General features: G+C 47.0%; 1 protein-coding gene across 1 annotated transcript in view; it reads right to left on the reverse strand.

Annotated features, from left to right (window-relative positions):
• Positions 1-531: 531 nt before the first annotated feature.
• Positions 532-18,394, reverse strand: part of SSH1 (slingshot protein phosphatase 1) — a gene marked incomplete at its 5' end in the record, with an annotated part of 38,119 nt that continues 20,256 nt past the window's right edge. Inside the window, 13 exons of the mRNA XM_082491585.1 lie at positions 532-2,355; positions 2,827-3,457; positions 4,392-4,592; positions 5,289-5,435; positions 6,948-6,994; positions 8,175-8,303; positions 9,688-9,781; positions 10,022-10,216; positions 11,528-11,593; positions 12,033-12,101; positions 14,257-14,378; positions 15,173-15,237; positions 16,975-17,078. Coding sequence (XP_082347711.1) covers positions 1,081-2,355; positions 2,827-3,457; positions 4,392-4,592; positions 5,289-5,435; positions 6,948-6,994; positions 8,175-8,303; positions 9,688-9,781; positions 10,022-10,216; positions 11,528-11,593; positions 12,033-12,101; positions 14,257-14,378; positions 15,173-15,237; positions 16,975-17,078 — 3,145 coding nt within the window. The 3' untranslated portion in view covers positions 532-1,080. The remainder of the gene's footprint in view (positions 2,356-2,826; positions 3,458-4,391; positions 4,593-5,288; positions 5,436-6,947; positions 6,995-8,174; positions 8,304-9,687; positions 9,782-10,021; positions 10,217-11,527; positions 11,594-12,032; positions 12,102-14,256; positions 14,379-15,172; positions 15,238-16,974; positions 17,079-18,394) is intronic.

Here is an 18,394-nt window from a genome sequence, read left to right on the forward strand (position 1 = left end):
GGAAAGACATATATATGCTCGCTTATTTCCTACTGGGATTTCGAATGCGTGGGACACCAGGAGAGCCGTCCCTCCTCGGCCATCTCGCCGGCACGGTGTGCCACCAACAGCCCGACAACGAAGGGTCCCCAACACAGGATCCACGACACCGACACAGCGTTACACAAAGCTTCACTAGGGTCCACGGTCACTTACTGGCCAGGCTCGTCATTAGGACTGGGACGTTACAAACCACAGCGACAGCAAAAACACTCAAAGAACACGACGCCTCTGCACGGGAGCGTAAGCCTGCGACAGCAACACAGACCGGGTGTCACTCCGGCACCAACATGAGAGTACAACAATTCACCTGGGTCACGCAGCGAAGACAGACTAACGCCAGCAGGTCACACAGTCAACACGAACACAGCTCAATACTCCTTCACGTCACAGCTAGGTCACTCAGTGCAGGAAAGCCTCCGTCTCCAGGCTCCTCCAGGCCTTTACAGCTAACATTAAGGGAATACCTTCCAACAACGGTAAGTATTGCGGGAAAAGCCTTTTTTTTTTAAAAAAACCCAAACAACAAACCAAGACTAAAAGTCAGCAAGAACAGAGGTAGTGTTCATGTCACCATTTTAAGGATTTTTCCACAAGTGCCCTGTTTTAACCAGAGACCTGTGTTTGTTCTGTAAAAGAAAGAAGTCATGACTAATGATTTTGTTGAGTCTTTGAAACGGAGTATTTCAGCATTTTATATATATATATAGATAGATAAATAGATACAAATATCTACCTATATATACACACACACACAAACCCACGTTATTATACTTGGCAAACAGTACTAGAAATAGCATCCTGCAGGACAACAGGCAATTCACACACAAAGTCCTCCTCTAAGCCATGCAATACATTTTATTTTCCCTTGTGCCATTCATCATGACCCATTATGGTTTTTGTCTCCCCACTTAGAGTACAAGGAGGGGAAGAAGAGGTGGCATCAGATGAACTACTGCAAGTCAGATGATAAAACTGCATCGGTGCAATGAATAAATGCCGTAAAAAAACCCAAATCTACTCCCCCACACCTAGAAGGCATCAACTTTTGCCCATCCAAAGGGTGTTCTTCAAGTTTCCCACCACTGGCTTCCCTGCCAGTTTGGAGGGGACGTCTGCACTCCTCAGCGTGGACTGTGGCTCACAGAGCACAGAAGATTCACTTGAAACGGCCTCTTTTGAGTCCGTTATAGTCGACACATCCATGTCACTTGATAAGTCCTCAGAGGACAAGTTAAGACATCCTAGCTTGGCGAGAGAATTGGACCTTTTCAGAGGAGAAGACACAGTCAAGCCAGCCAGCCTCAGCCTGGTCTCAATTTCCTGAGTTCGCTGCTTCACCAGGCCGGGCTTGCCCCGCACGCTGTGGATACTGTCGCTGCTGGAGCTACGCGTCAGGTTGGAGCTCCGGGAGGAGGAGGGGGTATAGCAGATGGTCTTCAGAAAGTCCTTGGTGAAACTGCTCGTGTGCTCCAACCGACACATGACAGGGGTGGAGGTTTTCTGAGAGATGCCCTCCAAGACGCGTTTCACCTCCAACTTCTCCACGTCGTTTTCTTCTTCGGGTATCAACGACGCTGGGTGCAGAAGAGGTACGAGGCTGTGATGCGATATCAAATCCTCGCTTTCCTCCGCAACGCCAGAGTCAACTCTGCTGAGGGGGCTCTCTCTGAGCAGCGACGCGGCGTCCGAGGGCAGGCTTTTCAACCGCTCCAGCTCTTTGGTGTGTTTCCTGACCAAGCCTGCTTTCTGCAGCTGAATAAGAGACTCCTGGTGCTGCATCAAGTAACTGTTTGCACTTGGCTTTTCCAAGTCTTTGCTGAACAACAAGGACTTCAGATCCTTGGTAGGTTTGCTATCTTTTCTGGCTAGAGACTCTTCTTTTACCAGTTCTGCGTTAAGGAGGCTCTTGTCACAGTGCGAGTTTCTCCTGGGCGGCAGAGTTTTGACCGGGGTTTTTGGTGCATCTTTTCCTTTCTCCAAAATGCTGCAGTGCTGATCAAGTGATTTGCAAGTGCCGGCCTCCAAAGTACCAGTTCCTGCTGACAGAGGAAGCGGAGCCTCATTATTTTTAATTCTGATTCCTTCCTCCAAGTGCGCCTTGCTGGGCAGGTGGTCCGCCAGGTTGGAATTGATGTGGGAGAGGAGGGCTGGTTGCGTGCAGATGGTGGTGCTGCGACGCGCAGAGCTGGCGTTCAACTTTTCACACTGCTCCCCAAAGGAGTCAGGAGACAAACTGGCCGAGGAATACATGCAGTCAGTGCAAGACTGATAGGAAGGCTTGACTTTACTGAGGATCCCAAACACGGCATCGTGCTGCAAAAAAGAAAACAGGTACAGATAAACGTGCACAGAAGGCAAACATCAGCAATCAGCAGAGCGAGAGGCACAGACCACAAGATACATTTACAGCCAAGCAGGTTTGAAACAAAGCCCATTTCCACTTCTCTTAAGGCCCTGCAGCAGGAACAAAAGCCACGTACTTTCTCAGCAGAGAGTATCTTCAGTGGAAGAATACCTACCGTTTCGAGCGACGGTCATGCAAGCAAGTTGCCCAAAGCAGTTTACAGGGCACTCACATGCGTACGCTCTCTCTCTCTGGCATCTAAATCCATAGCTTGGGCAAGCAAAGCCATGTTCAGAAGCACCTCGAAAAGGAAGCAGCTCATCATGGAATGAAAGGCTTTATCCAAGTCAAATGAAACTGTGCTATGAAGATGAGAAGAGCAGTTTCACTTGCAGTAGAGTCAGCCATGCTAATCACCTACATTTCAACTCCATACGCACCTCAAAATCCTCTGGGCAACTCCTTTTGCTGTTGTTGTTATTCAAGTTCTCTCTATTAAGCCTGCTCTCCTCCTTGTGCATGGACAAACGCCGCTTCCACTTCTCCATCGGATTTTCCTCCCTGACACCGTCCTCCCCTGGATCCCCAGGGCCCAGCACTATCCTTCCCTTCCGGGGGCTGAAGTCCAGTTTCTTCTTCACCTCCTTCTCGGTGAAACTGCTCAGCTCCACCAGCGGTTCCGCTGTCTCCAGGCCTTTCGCCGTCTCCACCAGTCTCCCCTCCAAAGGCGCAGACGGAGGCTGTCTCACCAGCGAGGCAGTGCGCTCTGCAAGCGCATCCCTCTCCAGCTCCTCCACGTGGAAAAAGCCCTCCCTGTCACCGGGGATCTTGTTCTCCAGCAGTGTGTCCGAGAGGCGATGGAAGCAGTAATTAAACCCCACGGACATTTCTGTGCTGGCACGGTTGTCCAGGTACGCTGTCTGCGAAGGTGTGTCCAGGTCAGCCAGGCGGTTTTCTAGATCGATGTCTAAGCTCTCCAGTAAGAAGTCGCCTGACCCCGTGGTGCCATCTGTGTTCTGGGGTAGGTTGCTCTCTGCCTGCTGCTTCCACAGCTTATTGTGGCGCTGCTTGCTGGGGGAAAGGACAAAGACACAAGTGACCACCGTTCAACTGTAGGATGCTCAGTTCCAGGAACGTTCATCCCTTTCCACAACCTGGAATTGAAAGGCTGAATGGTGGGTCCAGCCTGGCAGTCCCATTTGGGCAAAACCATCTCTAGCATCAAGATTTTGTCCCTCCCGCCTGCCCACTCCAGAGTCTCCTGGCACAGCAGACTCTCAGCAGTGCCCTGCACTGCACCCATGATGGGAACAACCCTCGGGAGGGGTTCCTCAGGGCTGAGGGACACAGAGCCCTCGGTCTGAGCAAAACACTCTGAAACAACATCTCTGCACATCTCATGGCACAGTTCTTGCTGCACCAGAGTGAAAAATTTTCCTCCTCTTCCCGCAGTAGAGCAGAGGCCAAGCAGAGCGTGCAGAAACCCTTATTAGATACTACAGCGCTTGCAATGACAAAGACTTGTGATTGGCATGGTCACCCAGAACTGAGAATGACTTGCCTCCAACACTGCCTGAGCTCAGTTCTGCCTCATAAAACAAGAACAATGTTTTGCTGAACAGTACTGGCTGCTGAGAAATACGAACATGCTTCCCAAACGCAGAGGAACCCTCACTGAATTAAACCAAGGCAGATCTCCCTAGAAGACAGCTAATTTCCATCCAGGGAGGCCTAGCGTGGGAAAGGCTGAGAAAAACAAAATTAGCCCAGGCTTCTGCATCTGCCCTTCTAAAAAGGGCCCTTCAGACTACAGCACCACACACACTCTGCCAGCGTCTTTACGCACGACACGCACGTGTGCACGAGATCGGCAGAAGAACCTATCGCCTGAACAGAACTCCACGGAGATCGACTAAGATTTTGCGATACGAAACCATGAGAGGTTGCCTACAATTAGCTCCTTTATTTCCTGCAAGTCACCTTTCCGTTCATCCTGTCGCCTTACCTTGCATCTAAAATGCCTTCATATTCCAAAAGCTGTCTCATGAAGCCTGCATTCGGTCTTGCAATGCTGCGTTTTTGTTTCACGTAATTATAAGCCTTTTCCAGCGACCAGCCAAATTCCTTCATTGCATAAGCTATAACGGTAGAGGCCGACCGGCTCACGCCCATTTTGCAGTGCACCAGGCACTTGGAGTGATTCTTCCTGCAGAAGGACAAAGAGGAAAATACGTCTCATCGTTCTGGTTATGGTATCTGTTGTTACCATTTTACATGGTGGAGGGACGGTACTTTGTCCTGACCACCCTAACACCATGGCTCAGTGGGTGACAAACGTTTTGGACTAAGTGGGCCATGAGAAGTATCTCTCTTCAGAAAAGTTGGGAGTTAGAGAAGGGCAGCCTCAATCATGCTGTCGTTTCAGAGACCGCCATGAAGGTTCCTGCCTGCCTGCCCGAGTCTTTGGCTACTGGGATAAGCAGGAACAACCTGAGTGTAAAAGCCCAGCAGAGTTTGACGGGCTCTGTCAGCACCTCTTGTCTGCAGAGACAGCTGGGGCTCATCCAACACGGACACGCGTTGGAGTATTTCCTGAACTTCTTGAGAAGAGGAAATGTCCTTGTTTCCTTTTGGAAGCAAAACAAAATAATAATAATAAAAAGTACTGTAGACTAGGAACAGGTTAATGGCAGTACAGGAAGAGACAAGGTACGGGGAAGCGCCAGGGACACAGAAAGCTCCCGGCAAGAGCAGTAACACAAAATCCCTGTTGCCCCCTACAGCGGTGGTGTGGCTTCAGGGCGGGCACAGCTCCATGCTGGACGAAACGCGCAGGGCACAGCGTCAGACCCTGTGGCTCAGATGTGCTCTCACACTCAGTCGCGTCTCCCAGCCCACTTACTTGGCCTTATTTATGAAGTGGTACGCCTCATTCCAGTGAGCCAGGAGGTCTGTTGTCTCCTCATCATACACTCGGATATTGTGATATGCGAACAAACCGGGGAAAAAATTATCAATTTCCCTGGTCACATTCAAAATGTAGTCAATGCTGTGGAGAATGAAAAGAAAAAAAAACGTTAAATGGCCACGGTCATGACAGGGAAGTGACACACATTGTGAAGTCCATGAAATCTGACACAACATGAACTGTAAGAAGCTCCATCCCTGGAGGTGTTCAAGGCCAGGTTGGACAGGGCTCGGAGCAACCTGGTCTGGTGGGAAGTGTCCCTGCCCGTGGCAGGAGGGGTTGGAACTCGATGATCTTCAAGGTCCCTTCCAACCTAAACCATTCTATGATTCTATGCTTTTATCTACAGCCCTAATCCCGAACCCCTGGGACACCCAGTGACAGAAGTCACGCGCATGACGTGCAGGGCCTGCCCATTCCCCCATCTCTCACCACCAGCATATCCCATTCAAAGTGTCAGGACCTCGGGCACAGGAGGGAGAATTTTATTTTATCCCCTCTGCTGAGGCTTTTTGACCCAATCAGAAAGTCCTCACTGTGTGCCCCACACAGCTTGTGGGGCGCTGAAAGAAGGAAAGTGCATCGGCTGCAAGCGATTCGTCTGGGCAAGAGCTGGGAACAGACCCCAGGAACCACAGTTTTCAACTACAGGCTTTAGCTGCAAAACCATCCTTTTCTCTTCTTTCTGACCAAAAATATGAAATGAGAGTCACATGGTATCTCTTTGATTCCTGCCAAATATTACAGCAGGGATTACAATGTACCCGGGGAGAACGAATGCCCATATTGATTTATCACCTCCTATCATTCACGCAAATCAAGGACACAGGATATTTGTTTCAGGATTTGTCCAGTTTTGACTTTTAGACACTGCGTGTCAAGATGCCTTCTCCGTAGATCAAAAGCATTAACGCGCTGGTTGATTTACTTGTGCAAAGATGTACAAACATCTGTTCCCAAGGCCTCCAAATTAAACGGTTTTAGTCATGCTGTTGAGCAATATTTTTCAGTTTCTCACATCAGGGTTGGTGTATGCCTTGGGCAAGCAGCAAATATTTATATGCAAAATTCTTACTCGTCCAAAAAGCGTGAAAGTAAACCAAGCCAAGAAGTGGTGCGGTGATGAGAGCGTGGTGAAAGACAGCCCTGCAGCTGCCTGTCTGGGCAGGTGAGGTGGAGATTGCTCATCCACAGGAAGTTCTGCCCCATTTAGATAGAGATTTTTTTCCTAAGCTTTGCGCTATAATATTTGCTCTTCTGCAGCCTGCAGGAATTCACACCTGACACAACAATATGTATGGCCATTTCACACTCGGCTGCTACACATAGGGGGGGTTCGGAGATCCTGATGTATTTCATGAACTAGAAGTTTTGTTATTTCTACTCTACGTGTGATTGATAGAAATGAGGTAGGAAAGATTTCTCGACCAAGGTCTTGATGTTAAGTTACCCACATCACTGGGAATGGGCCCAAACTCATCCCTACAGTCTACAAACATCATATGACATCTCAAGAGACCTGAATGTAAGTTAAAGGCAAACAACTGGAGGCTTCCAGGTCTAAGGCTGGTGCTCGAAAGGTGCAGTACTCACCCCGAGCCCTGAAGCTCCTCGAGGTTGGAGGCGTTCCACTCGGACCCCTGCAACAGCCACAAAACACATGTTTCAAAGGAGCCCGAGACCGTCCCTCTTTCCTAAAGTCCTGCAATCCCCCAGGCTTACGGAAATATTGGTAACAGCCTCTGAAACAGCAACATGGCACCACTGCAGCCAGCGCTGCAGCTCGGCACAAGAGATGTTCTGGCCCGCACAGGCAGGGACCTCCTGAAGGAGGGGACAAGGACATCACGTCCTACCTAAGGAGTTCATTCTAGGCCAGCATGTGACAGAGCACATTCCCAATCACTGCCCGCTGCCACTCTGGACTTTTAACCACAGAGATAAATAGTGCAGGGAAAGAAAATTATTATGCGTGGCATGACTGGGATCACAGGTATATGAGAAGGCAAATCCTGACAGTTATGCAGTGGTTACACCTCAAATCCCCCTCCACACCTGCAAAACAGAAAGCTAAAAAGGGTTTAAAAAAGCAGGTTTTGCCCTCAAACACAAGCACTTCCTCTAACGCTCTCCAGAAAAACAAAAAATAAAATAAAAAAAAAAGACTCAAGCATAACGGGCACAAATGTGCTCATCTCAAGCAAGTCTTTGTTCCAGATGGCAGCGCCTGGTTTTGCTTGGAGTACCATCTAGTGGCAAAAGATCAGACGAAACGTGCACTGTTCTTTGCTTTCACACAAGCTGGTACAGCGCATCTCCTTCAGCCTTATTCTTTAGTTAATTCTGGCCATGCCTACAGAACTTCATAGGCTCAATGGAGAAAAATGATGCACTGACCCGAATCAGAGTCAAAGAGCAAAGAGCTGTCGCACCGGGGCAGCATCCGCAGCCAGACCCTTTGTTTGCCATAAAAGAAAATCTCCATTGCTCCAAACAGAAAATGAACATGCATAGAGAGAACTTCCGCTATGCCATGGTATGTCCTGAAACAGGATCAGCTTGCCAGGAAAGAACCATCACATCAAGTGCCAGAAACAAGAACGTAGCTAGAAAAAAGGGTTTCTCTACTGCAGGCTTTTACAAGCAATATAGGTCCTGCAGGAAAGTCTGCACAAAGGGCGGGAGAGCAGGCTGTACCTCTTGCTCATGCCGCACAAGTCAGCCTTGACACAAAATCCAGCTTCCCCTGAGCCCGGTGACTCGTCAGATCACTCCCATTGAGCCTCCTGCTATTCTGGAACTCCTACCATGGCAGCTTACCAGATATAAATGATCAAAAATCAGAGACGGTTTGTCCATCTGACCCAGGATAAGCAGCATTTCATTGTCTATAAATTCTTTGAATTCCTTCAAGTTGCAATTCATGTGCTTCTCCAGCTCATTTCGTATCTGCAGAGCAGAAAACAAAGGATGCCACCTAGAATCATGTCTGTTCAACAGAAACATTTGTTGGCACTCCTCTGCAAAACACTTTTTTTGTACTTCATTAAAAACAGCAAGAGGGATTCGACCTTTTGGAGGCAAGGAATCTCACTACATGGCATCTCTCCAAGTATCCCAGGCCCCCAGATTTAAGATCTGTAAATAAAGCTTCAGATAACATTCAAGTACAAAAAACGTATTTTGGGGTACCAGCTTTTTTAAAATAATTCAAGAGATAAAAACCAAGACCTTGCAGAGCAGCTAACAAACATGAAACCCATTAGAAGCAAGGAGTGAATAACTGCAGCAGCGTTGGGGAAGAGAAATTTCCAGTACTGTCCCTTCTCAAAACGCCAGGGCACAGACATATGGTCCTCTCGCGGCACGTCAGCTTCAGGAAGGTGCAATGCGAAGCAGCACAACTTTGTTTAACCCACCACGGAAAATGGTTGCAGCAAAAAAAATCAAAGCATCTCGACTGCACCAAGAGTTAAGAATGCGTACACAAACAGATGAGTTCTCAGCTTATGTCTACAACTTGTAACGCTGCTGTTACACAGGAGCGCATCCGAAGCCTTCGGTGTTAAGCTTTAGGAAGGACAGCCCTGCATGTTAATAGCATCCCTCGAAAAGCTAACAAAAACCCAACCCCAAAAGAACTATTTCCATTTGCTCCGAGTATGTCTGCACTGCAGCTGGACGTATTTACACCAGCCCGTGGGATGGATCCAAACTACCTTCAGCCTTGACGTGTGATTTTCTATCCATAAACTCACTAGCAAAACGTTGTCTGCAAGCCCCTCTGACGTTTGTTCAGGAACAAAGAAAATTAAACCTTAAAATGAAGCCGACAAGGAGAAAGGAAGGTATATACTTTGCTTTGCACTGTCCACGAGCAAGCGAAGATCAGGACACTCATCTAACACAGCGGCGAGGCCTCAAGACACCAACGGTCTCTCTTGAGGGTGCTGCCTTTGCTCGTGTAATTCACAGGGATATGCCAAGGAGTAAGTGGCTGCAAATTCATTGCTTGGACGTGCCGACATGCTACAACCGACAGTAACGCAGACATCCCCTCTGATGCCACTCCGCTGGCAAAGGACCAGGCACTTTGCCTTTGAAAGTCACATATTTGGTACTAAAGTCTTGAAAAATGCACTCAGATGTTGGTATTACCCCGATTTCCCTGCTGAAGACGGAGAGGTAGAGCAAAGCCAAAGAGCAGAGCCGTTACAGAACAGTTGGAAACACACGCAAAAGCCAGTGACACCTAGTCATGTGGTGTCTCTTCATCAGTACAGCATTCTCTGGAAACAGGAAGAATAAAGATGGCAGGGATCTTTGTATTTACCTCCTTAGAAGTCACATTTTCCAGGTCTTTGCTCATCATGATGCTCCGGAGTTTGGCTTTAATGAGCCGTTCTGTTCGTTCCCTTTCAGTTGGCCTAAAAAGAAAAAGGAGAGGATGTCTCCAAGCTGGCAGTAAACATATGGTGCAACTCATACTGCACAGAGGAGTGGTGGTAAAGACATGTATAAAAAGAAATTTTTATGAGAATAATGGAAAAAACATTTGAAGGCGTTTACAAAAAGAAAGGAAATGAACCACCGGAGGAAGAAAAGGGAGAAGGGGAGATTTCTCTCGTGAGCTAAGCCAACTTCTTCTAATAAAATTCAGAACTGACTTGTCAACAAACAGGGCTGGAGAGTCGGGGCGGGTGGACTCCAGGTCCTGCATCGCATTCCACTCATTGATGCAGCTCTGGTCGGAGCTGATGCAACTTTCATAGTACGTGGCCCAGACCAAGGCCATCCCACCTGGGAAGTAGTTGTACCTTCTTGCAACTTCACAGGCTTTATGGAGGATCTGTAAAGCAGACCTGCAAGTTTGGAGAACAAATGTGTACAGATGTGAGCAGCAGGAACAGACGGAGCAGGAGCCGAGAGATTTTCACAGGGGAAAAAGATTTTCAGCATTGTTTGTTGCAGTTTGCTTTCGGAGAGCCACAGATTTATTGTATCAGAGTTCAGAGAGGGCACAAACTGCACCTTGGAGGCCCTTCTCAAGAGCCAGTCCAAGGCAGAGGCCGAAATCTTCTCCTGATTAACAGGCAAGCACAAGGCACGAGTCGCTCTGGGATCTAATCATTAGCTAACTTGTAAAGCCAGACCAAAGAAAAATAAAGAACATGGACAATTTTCAAACCACCTTCAGCAAGGAGTCAAATGCATATTTACCAGCATTCTTGGCCCCTGACATGCTCCAGGGACAAGGCCCAGATTGGGTCATTTGTTTTTCCAAATTCTAGCATTACTTTTTCCTTCCTTCCCTCCTCATTTTTTCCCCCCCCCTTCTTTTTTTAAGGCTCTACTCCGAAGATGTCATTGTACTGAATGCATTAACCACATCTAAGGTTGCCAACAGGAGGGGCTGAGTTAAAAAAATAACAGGAACAAGAGTTTCATTTGTTTACGTACCAAATCATCGCTAGCACGACATCCTTCTCTACATCTGTATCTTTTCCCTATCGGATGCCGCGAGGACAGGGATCTCTCGAGGCTCCAAGAGGAGCCAGCAAACTGCCCAGGCCAGAAGAGACGCATCTGTTCTGCGCGGGGCCGGGCAGCGGCCTCTTCAAGGAGGAATTTGCTGGCACAGCTGCTGCTGATTCAGCCACCTCTGCTTCAGTGTTTTGGAATCCCTGCACATGGGAGGGGTGACAGGAGCTGAAAGGTGAACAGGCACCCGGGGCGGCACGGAAAGTTTCCGCAGGGCAGGAACCCCAGCCTGGCCCCAGTAACGAGGCAGAACACGGGGAATGCCATCAGATTGGCAACCGGTCCTGAGACTCCTCCTCCAGCCAGTTAGAAAAATATGCAGAGAGCGGAAAGACTGGGTTTGCAGCCTGATGAATTCAAGTTGGTCTTTCAGGTTTATTCATCTCGCTAGTGCCATTTCCCTTATATTGAAGAGCACATAGCTGCTCCGAACAGAAGCAGAAGATCTTCTTTTGGGATCAGTATTCTGACAGTCCCTTTATAGTACCTGCTGACCCAGGGAAGCTGCATCGCTGCTGCAGCTCACTAAATACCAATTATGGATAATGCTGAAATGCAGTTTGTTTATTTGTTTTTAACTTATTCACAGAACCGACAGTTTCTTTCTCAATAGAGCTAATTAGCACACATACCACATGGCTTGCACCGACACTGGCTTGAAGATGTGCATCCTCCCTGCAGTACTCACACTGAAGCCGCTAACAGAGAGGAAAAAAAAAAACAAACAACAGTCAGAAACTGCTCTTCTCTGCATCACAAGCCGCACTCTACAAACAGCTACTGCAAGGCAGCTACAGGGACACTCACAGTCAAAAAGGATCAGGGATGAGAATTTGCATCACTGACTTTCTAACACCTTCCCAAATAAGAATGGCAAGCGGACACCCTTCCCGGCGTAGGCTGCCAGGAATGGGAGCTCCACCCCTCGAGTGGGATTGCAGGAACATTCACTGGGTATCACCAGTTCCACCAAGCAGTTTGAGGGCAGCAAGACAAAAAACTCACTGTCTGAATAAGAGGACTGCAGCCACAAATCCAAAATTGGAACTTCATTTGCAAGGTGATGGAGAATAATTCCTAGAGCAGTCCCCAGTAGGGAATGACATTCACATTTATCCTTTTAATGTGGTTTCTTACCCATCACCATCAAGATGGATTTTAGTATCGCTCCACAGACGAAGAACCATTCCTATAGTGCAGCTTTTACTGGAAGAGAGATTGTTAGAGAGGATGTTAAATATAGGCCACAAAGCGGTCACACCAATACCCTAAATTATTAATACTCTTTAATTTTTAAAATCCCCAAGTCTTGCTCTAGTAATTCCTAGTAATATCTTAGGCCATCAAATGCGTACCACACAAGCAGACTGGCAGCTGAAGTCTAAAGCTCTACTCTGATATCAGCGTGCTGATTGCTCCGCCGGGCTGGAAAAACATCACAGAAGCAAGAGTCAAAATTACCAGTTCTTCCCTCTCTCACCAGAACCTGCCAGAAAGCACCGCCACATTTGCCCATCCTCTTTCCTGCTTTTTCACCCTCATAACCTCAGTGCGAGGCAGTTCCCTAACAGGGCGTAACAGCAGATCGCAGTGATCCGGCGGCAGAGATTCAGCTCGCTGACGGGAGGCAGACAGCAAGCCTTGGCAGGTGGCAGAGCAGGAGCCTGCCCTTTCCAAAAAGCACCCAAGGGGCCTTTCAAAGGATTCTGTGTTGGGTTTTCACTTCATCACTCCGGCTGGTCAAAAAGACAAGAAGGATTTTATGAGTTTACCTAACCCAAAAGAACACTTTTACTTCAGAGATGCAATCTGGCAAGAAAAATGGATTATAATGGGAGCCAGTAACTTTCAACTAGTAAATAATTAAGCTACTGAGATATTAAAGTTTTAAAGGAAATTGGGATGCATACAGCAACAGCCAGTTAGCAAAAAACGCAGGTTTTGTTTTGTTCTTTTCCTTTCTTTTTTAAGCCTTCAGCCGCTTTCGACAGCGAATCAAAGGATTTGACAGGCCAGTTTGAACACACATATGGACACTGTGCACTTTACAGCTTTGCGAGAAAAAATGTTTTTTGTTAAACACATGTAAAAGGAATAAAACCCACAAAAGCGCCTGACTAGTCAAACTGTCAGCAGTCAGAACACTTACAGCTCAGCAGTGACATTTAAGCCCCAACACAGAGCCACGGAGTCCCTCAATAAAGTCGCTAATGCCAACTGGTGACTTTATGCTTGAGACTTACCCTTAATTAACAAAAACTTTGGCTTTCGGGGAGACAGTAACTGAAATTTCAGCTAATTTTGCAGTTGGGATGAATTTGTCATAACTTTTCCGTCTCTCCTCTTGTCTCACATCAACAGCCACCAGGAGCAAATTATTGCAAGGTTGTTTCAGACTTGCAGACGACATAACAAACATTCACTGCTGTTGCACACTAAGTGTGCCACAAGGAAATTAGAATTTCCTCCCCGTCACTAACAGCAGTAACTTAACAGCAGAGAGAAGAGGCAGCACCAAAGCCAATGACAATAATCGTATTGGGAAGGTACAGCTAGGAGTTTCCCTACAGGTCTCACTGCAGCGCAGAATCTCCCCTCTTCTACTTTATAACAACGGAAACATCCACCACGGTTTTCCAAAAAGAAAACAAAAGTCACACTGGCTGCAGCAGCACAACATGGCAGCCTGCTAAATCATCGGAGAACAGAAACAAGAGTCTGACTTCTGACTCCAGCTCTGCCAAACCAGCCCCGTCTCTCCAAGCCAAGAGCTTTTCTGCGTTGCTTTACTCACCTAGAACTGGAATAACGGGAGAGGGTCTGCGATAACAAAATATTTTGTTTGCCTTTCAAAATATTACGTGCTCTTATCAGTTAGAGAGAAACAGCTCATTACTGACACATTTGTTGGTTTTGGAGGTGTTTTTGCAGTATTGTTTTTCGATGTTAATTGGCAACTAAGCTACCCCCCCAAAAACCAGCTCCATTGCATCATACCAGCAACAGACTTGGAAGTCTGGTGAACAGAATAAATTCCAGTTTTGCAAATGTGTCTTCAAGAGCATTTTGTAGCGAGTGGAGAGCAAACTAACACAGATGAGGCAGATGCCACAGCCCTACAGATGGATTACATGCGAACGCTTTGCCCACAACCACCCAGAGATTCCAAGGAGACTGAAAGCTTTCTGGAACAAAAATCACTCTCACCCTCTTGACTGGCCAGAAAACTCAACACATCCTCTCTCTCGCTAGAGTTTGCAGATACATGTAAACCAACTGCTTGGGGACAGTTTGGTGTTGACGGGCTTTCCAGAGAAGCCGGCCTGCCCGATTCCCAAGCCCAGCCTCGCCTTAGACATACCTCTCCTTGCTGGAGAAATCCACACCCAGCAGAATATTCTCTTCTGTGTCCTGTCGTCCGCTGCTGTATACAACCACCATGTACCGGACTCGGTCTGTCCACACACTTTCCAAACGAACAGCCTAGAAAAAGATCATCAAGCTCTACAAACTAGCTTTTGGATAATTATTACTTCCATTGTTGCCTATTTTTTTTTTTTTTTTATGGTGTAATTGTGCCCAAAAGCTTTATTTAGCTGCGGTATGAAAGACACAGGGAGAGATGGTGCATCTTCCAGCAAGGCTAGCTGCCAGTTTGACTTGGCATTGGGTGGGGAGAAGATTAGCCTGGATTACCTGCCCCAGTCCCGAGTAATACTACAAAATGTAACCTGAAAAATTATTCTAAAGAGGTTCAACTAGAAAGTTGGTAAAAACATTGGTCGTGTACTGAACTGAAAACAGAGGCAGGCTCAGAGGACTCTTCCAATCACAAGCCTTCACTGAAATATGTTAATCATGCTGAATGGGATAACTGACACAGACTTTTCCGCAGCGACTGTTATAACCTCTGCAGATTTCTTATAAAGAAAGCCCAGCCCCATCTGGATGCAGTTTCAAGACTGACTTAAGAGTGTCTGCTAGCATCAGCAAGCTCCCTTCTCTTCTCCTGTATTAAAGTTTGTCAGCTGATTGGAAAATTAAACTTGACAAAACAAGCACATTTTGGACAGATGGGTTTCCTGACCCCACACATTACCTGGATGTAAGGACCAGGACAAAAGGAGCGGACAGGAAAACACGGCAGGGCTGGCAGCCAGCACAGAGCTGAGCTGACTCTGAAGCCTAGGATTTGACAATGCTTTTCATGAACCTTTACAGGTCTGTTTCAAACGCCTCCTACAGAAAGGAAATCAGGAAAATGCATCTTTTCATACCAGTTTGATCCTATCCTCACAGCGAAGAAGGTTGATCATCACCTGGAGGTGCTGGGGCAAATCACCTGCAGGGAGAGCAGAGAAGCAATCAGAAAGGGTCTCTCGCGGTACTAAGAATCGGCAGAGTCTTGACCTTTAATGAAACTGGATGTTTCCAAGTCAAAAAATACCTTCTAAGGAAGGCCAATTAACTTTGCTGTCCCAGAGAGTACTAACAGAAGCGAGCTTCTTGGATGAGTGTTATCTGGCTGCATGAGAACTCAACCTTACGATACTTGGAATCTACCAAATATATTGAGACCACCTGTGACTGGCACAAATGATGATACTCTCCCTGGTACAGCATCTTAGAGAAGACAGAAAGAGATGGGCACGGAGGACAGGGGAGGAAGAGGCAGGAGGATCAACTCTGATTAAAAAAAAAAAAAAAGAGGAACTAAGGAGAAAAGAAAACCTTTAACGCATGAAACACACATAGCATTGCGGGATCAGCACCACTGGCCTGCTCATGCAACCAGTCCCTTAAGCTCTAAAGTGGTGGGTACATTTCTGTTTGGTGAAAGCGAGCGAAAGGAACAAGGAATCTACAAGAAAACAAAACAAGTTCACATCTAATAACTGGGTAATGCACTCATAACTTTCCATACAAGATAAAATTCCTTCCGTAGGATGTTTGCTGGGTATATGAAATTGCTGACAATTAAAGAAACCCAAAGCCAAGCTTGGCATTCAAACACCCTCTTTGTGCTCGGAGTGTTTACTAAGCAGCAGACACACAGTACCACACTGTGCCTTTCCCACATGCTCCTGCACTCAAAACGCCCTGATGATCTTATTTCTTCTTTCCCAGTCATTACTTATTCCAAAACTGTCAAAGACAGAAGGCATAAAAGCAGTTGGTAAGTACAACGCGCTTTCCTGAAGCCCCTATCTGCTTATCAATCCTTACATACGTTCACCACACAACTCCCTACCGTTTCTTCCCACCAGTTTGGCACACTGGAGGGGACTGGGGGAGGAAGGACAGTCTGTTCTTAAACCACGATAAACTCTTACAAGCTAGACTGCGATGAGTTAACTGAAAAAGGGCTTTTCCTGAAACCAGAAAAGGGGATATATGGAGCTAAGAAATGCATGTCTATGCAGACACACAAATCCTGTTAAAACATTCCTCACTCTTAGTGGCAGCATCAAACCAACCCAGCAACAGGTAGTTTCAAAAGAACAAATGCTATCAGCTGGCACCAAAACTCCCAAGCTTCAGATTATAGAAGGCTGGGAGAGCACCCGGAGAAATGTCCCTGCCGTGCCAAATCGGGACCTCGATAACTCCAGCAGAGGTGCTGGAGCCCTGTGACTCAGACCGTCCAATTTTCCTCCCCACAGGCCAAAGGGGAAGGCAAAGATCAAATCACTGAAGCAGAAACCAGTGGCGTTTCTTCATCCGTGGCTGTGGAAAACAGGGATACACATTCAGCACAGACCCTCTGGCTCAGCAGGCTTCCCTGGCTAAAGAATGCCATGGTGAATGCCATAAGGTCTGCAGAGAATAAATTTCTACTTCAGGTAGAGTTCCAAGACAATGACAAAGGTTTAAACAAAGACTGAAAAAAATCATACGTTCCCATTCAAATCAAGTGGGCCGAAAACCGGGTTTTACTCAGCAGGTTGCTCAAGGCCCACTATGACAACTCGAGAAGTCATCCACCCGCCCACGCGTGGTATCAGCCTGTCCGCGTGGACGGGATGAGCAGCAAAGCAAGAGGGGAAAAGGCATTTCAACAGGCGATTTAATCCACTACCTGCATGTTTGTGAGGATGTTGGAGACTTCGCTGGCCCTGGGAGCTGTTTCCTTGTTGCAAGAAAAGGGCTGCGCCTTTCACCATGAAAAAGCTCTCGCTTAGGCTGGAAAACAAATGACAGAGGAAGTCAACTGAAAGGAAATATCAGCAAAATGCGTGCTCAGGTCTGTGTGCCTGGGGGAGGAAGGGCTTATCCTCACTAAAACATAGTAGGGTTTTGCCATGAGAAGCTGTTCCCAAAATTCGACCCTGCCACTTGCACGGCACGGCTCCAGGATTAATCCTGTGTCATTTTCCACCAACGTTTTATTAATTGGCCATCGCAGGAGATACTTGCCTGAGCTGTCATGGGCTGGAAATGACTTTATCATTTGATTATCAAATTCTGCAACTTAAAAACATCAGAGGGTAAGACTTTTTACAGGCTTAGACCTGTCAAATGACTTCAGATCGGGTTCCGAGTCAATCAGTTCCTACTAATTTCAGTTCTTGAGATTTCTTTGGAATGCAAAAACAAGAACACGCAACCATAAATTGTCTGTAGATTTAAAAAGGAAGGGAGGGCAGATGAAACCTGCACATCGCAAGAGAAAGGAAACTGCACTGAAACCTCAGGGGAAGAAGCGACCAACATGATAGCAAAGATTTCGCTTTGCTCTGCCTCGACACAACCGTCCTGGAAAACACTACCGATAAGAAGGCAGGTCGCTGTACGTGCAAATACACAGCAATATTTCCACAGAGCCAAGTGGCACACAGGCCCCAGAACAAAACTAAAGAGAAGGCTGAACAGAATCAGTAGTTACAGTAAGCACCAGCACAAGGCTAATTACAGAGGACCATAATGCACTCGCGAGCGTTTTAGAAATAGACGTGGATGTAAGCGGTAAAGTTAGCATTTCCCACAAGGCTGAAAATCAACATCTACTAAGCTACCTTTTAGTTTTAGTCGCCACAGTAACCGCTTACACTGCATTTCTTACACCGCTCAAACATCACAAGAGACATTCCTCGTTACAAAGCCCAATTTTCTGCCACTCTACACTTCCAAACATAGATCATCATTAATTACTGTCTGCTATCTACTAAATATAAACGCTCCGTTACAAGACTGTGCTACATGGCAGTTACTTATGCTACAGAACATGATCCCACAGGAGTTACTACTCCCAGCACTCGTCTGTTCCATACTCCATCTGGGGTCTTTGCCTTTGGGCAGAAGTGAGCGGTAATGCTCCACTCTACCTTAGTATTTTTGTGAAGACAGACATGAATTGTGCATCTTTTCAGCTTCTGGTGCAAGTTCAGCTTTTCCCTTCTCTGAGAACACAGCCAAGGGTCCCAGGCAAAGCTTCCACATTTTTCAACTGAATCTTCGAGGTGCGAAATTCCCAGAAAAATCTGGATCAGGTTTAAATT

This window comes from Vanellus vanellus (assembly GCF_965231255.1).
Source record: "Vanellus vanellus genome assembly, chromosome: 16".
NCBI lineage: Eukaryota > Metazoa > Chordata > Aves > Charadriiformes > Charadriidae > Vanellus > Vanellus vanellus.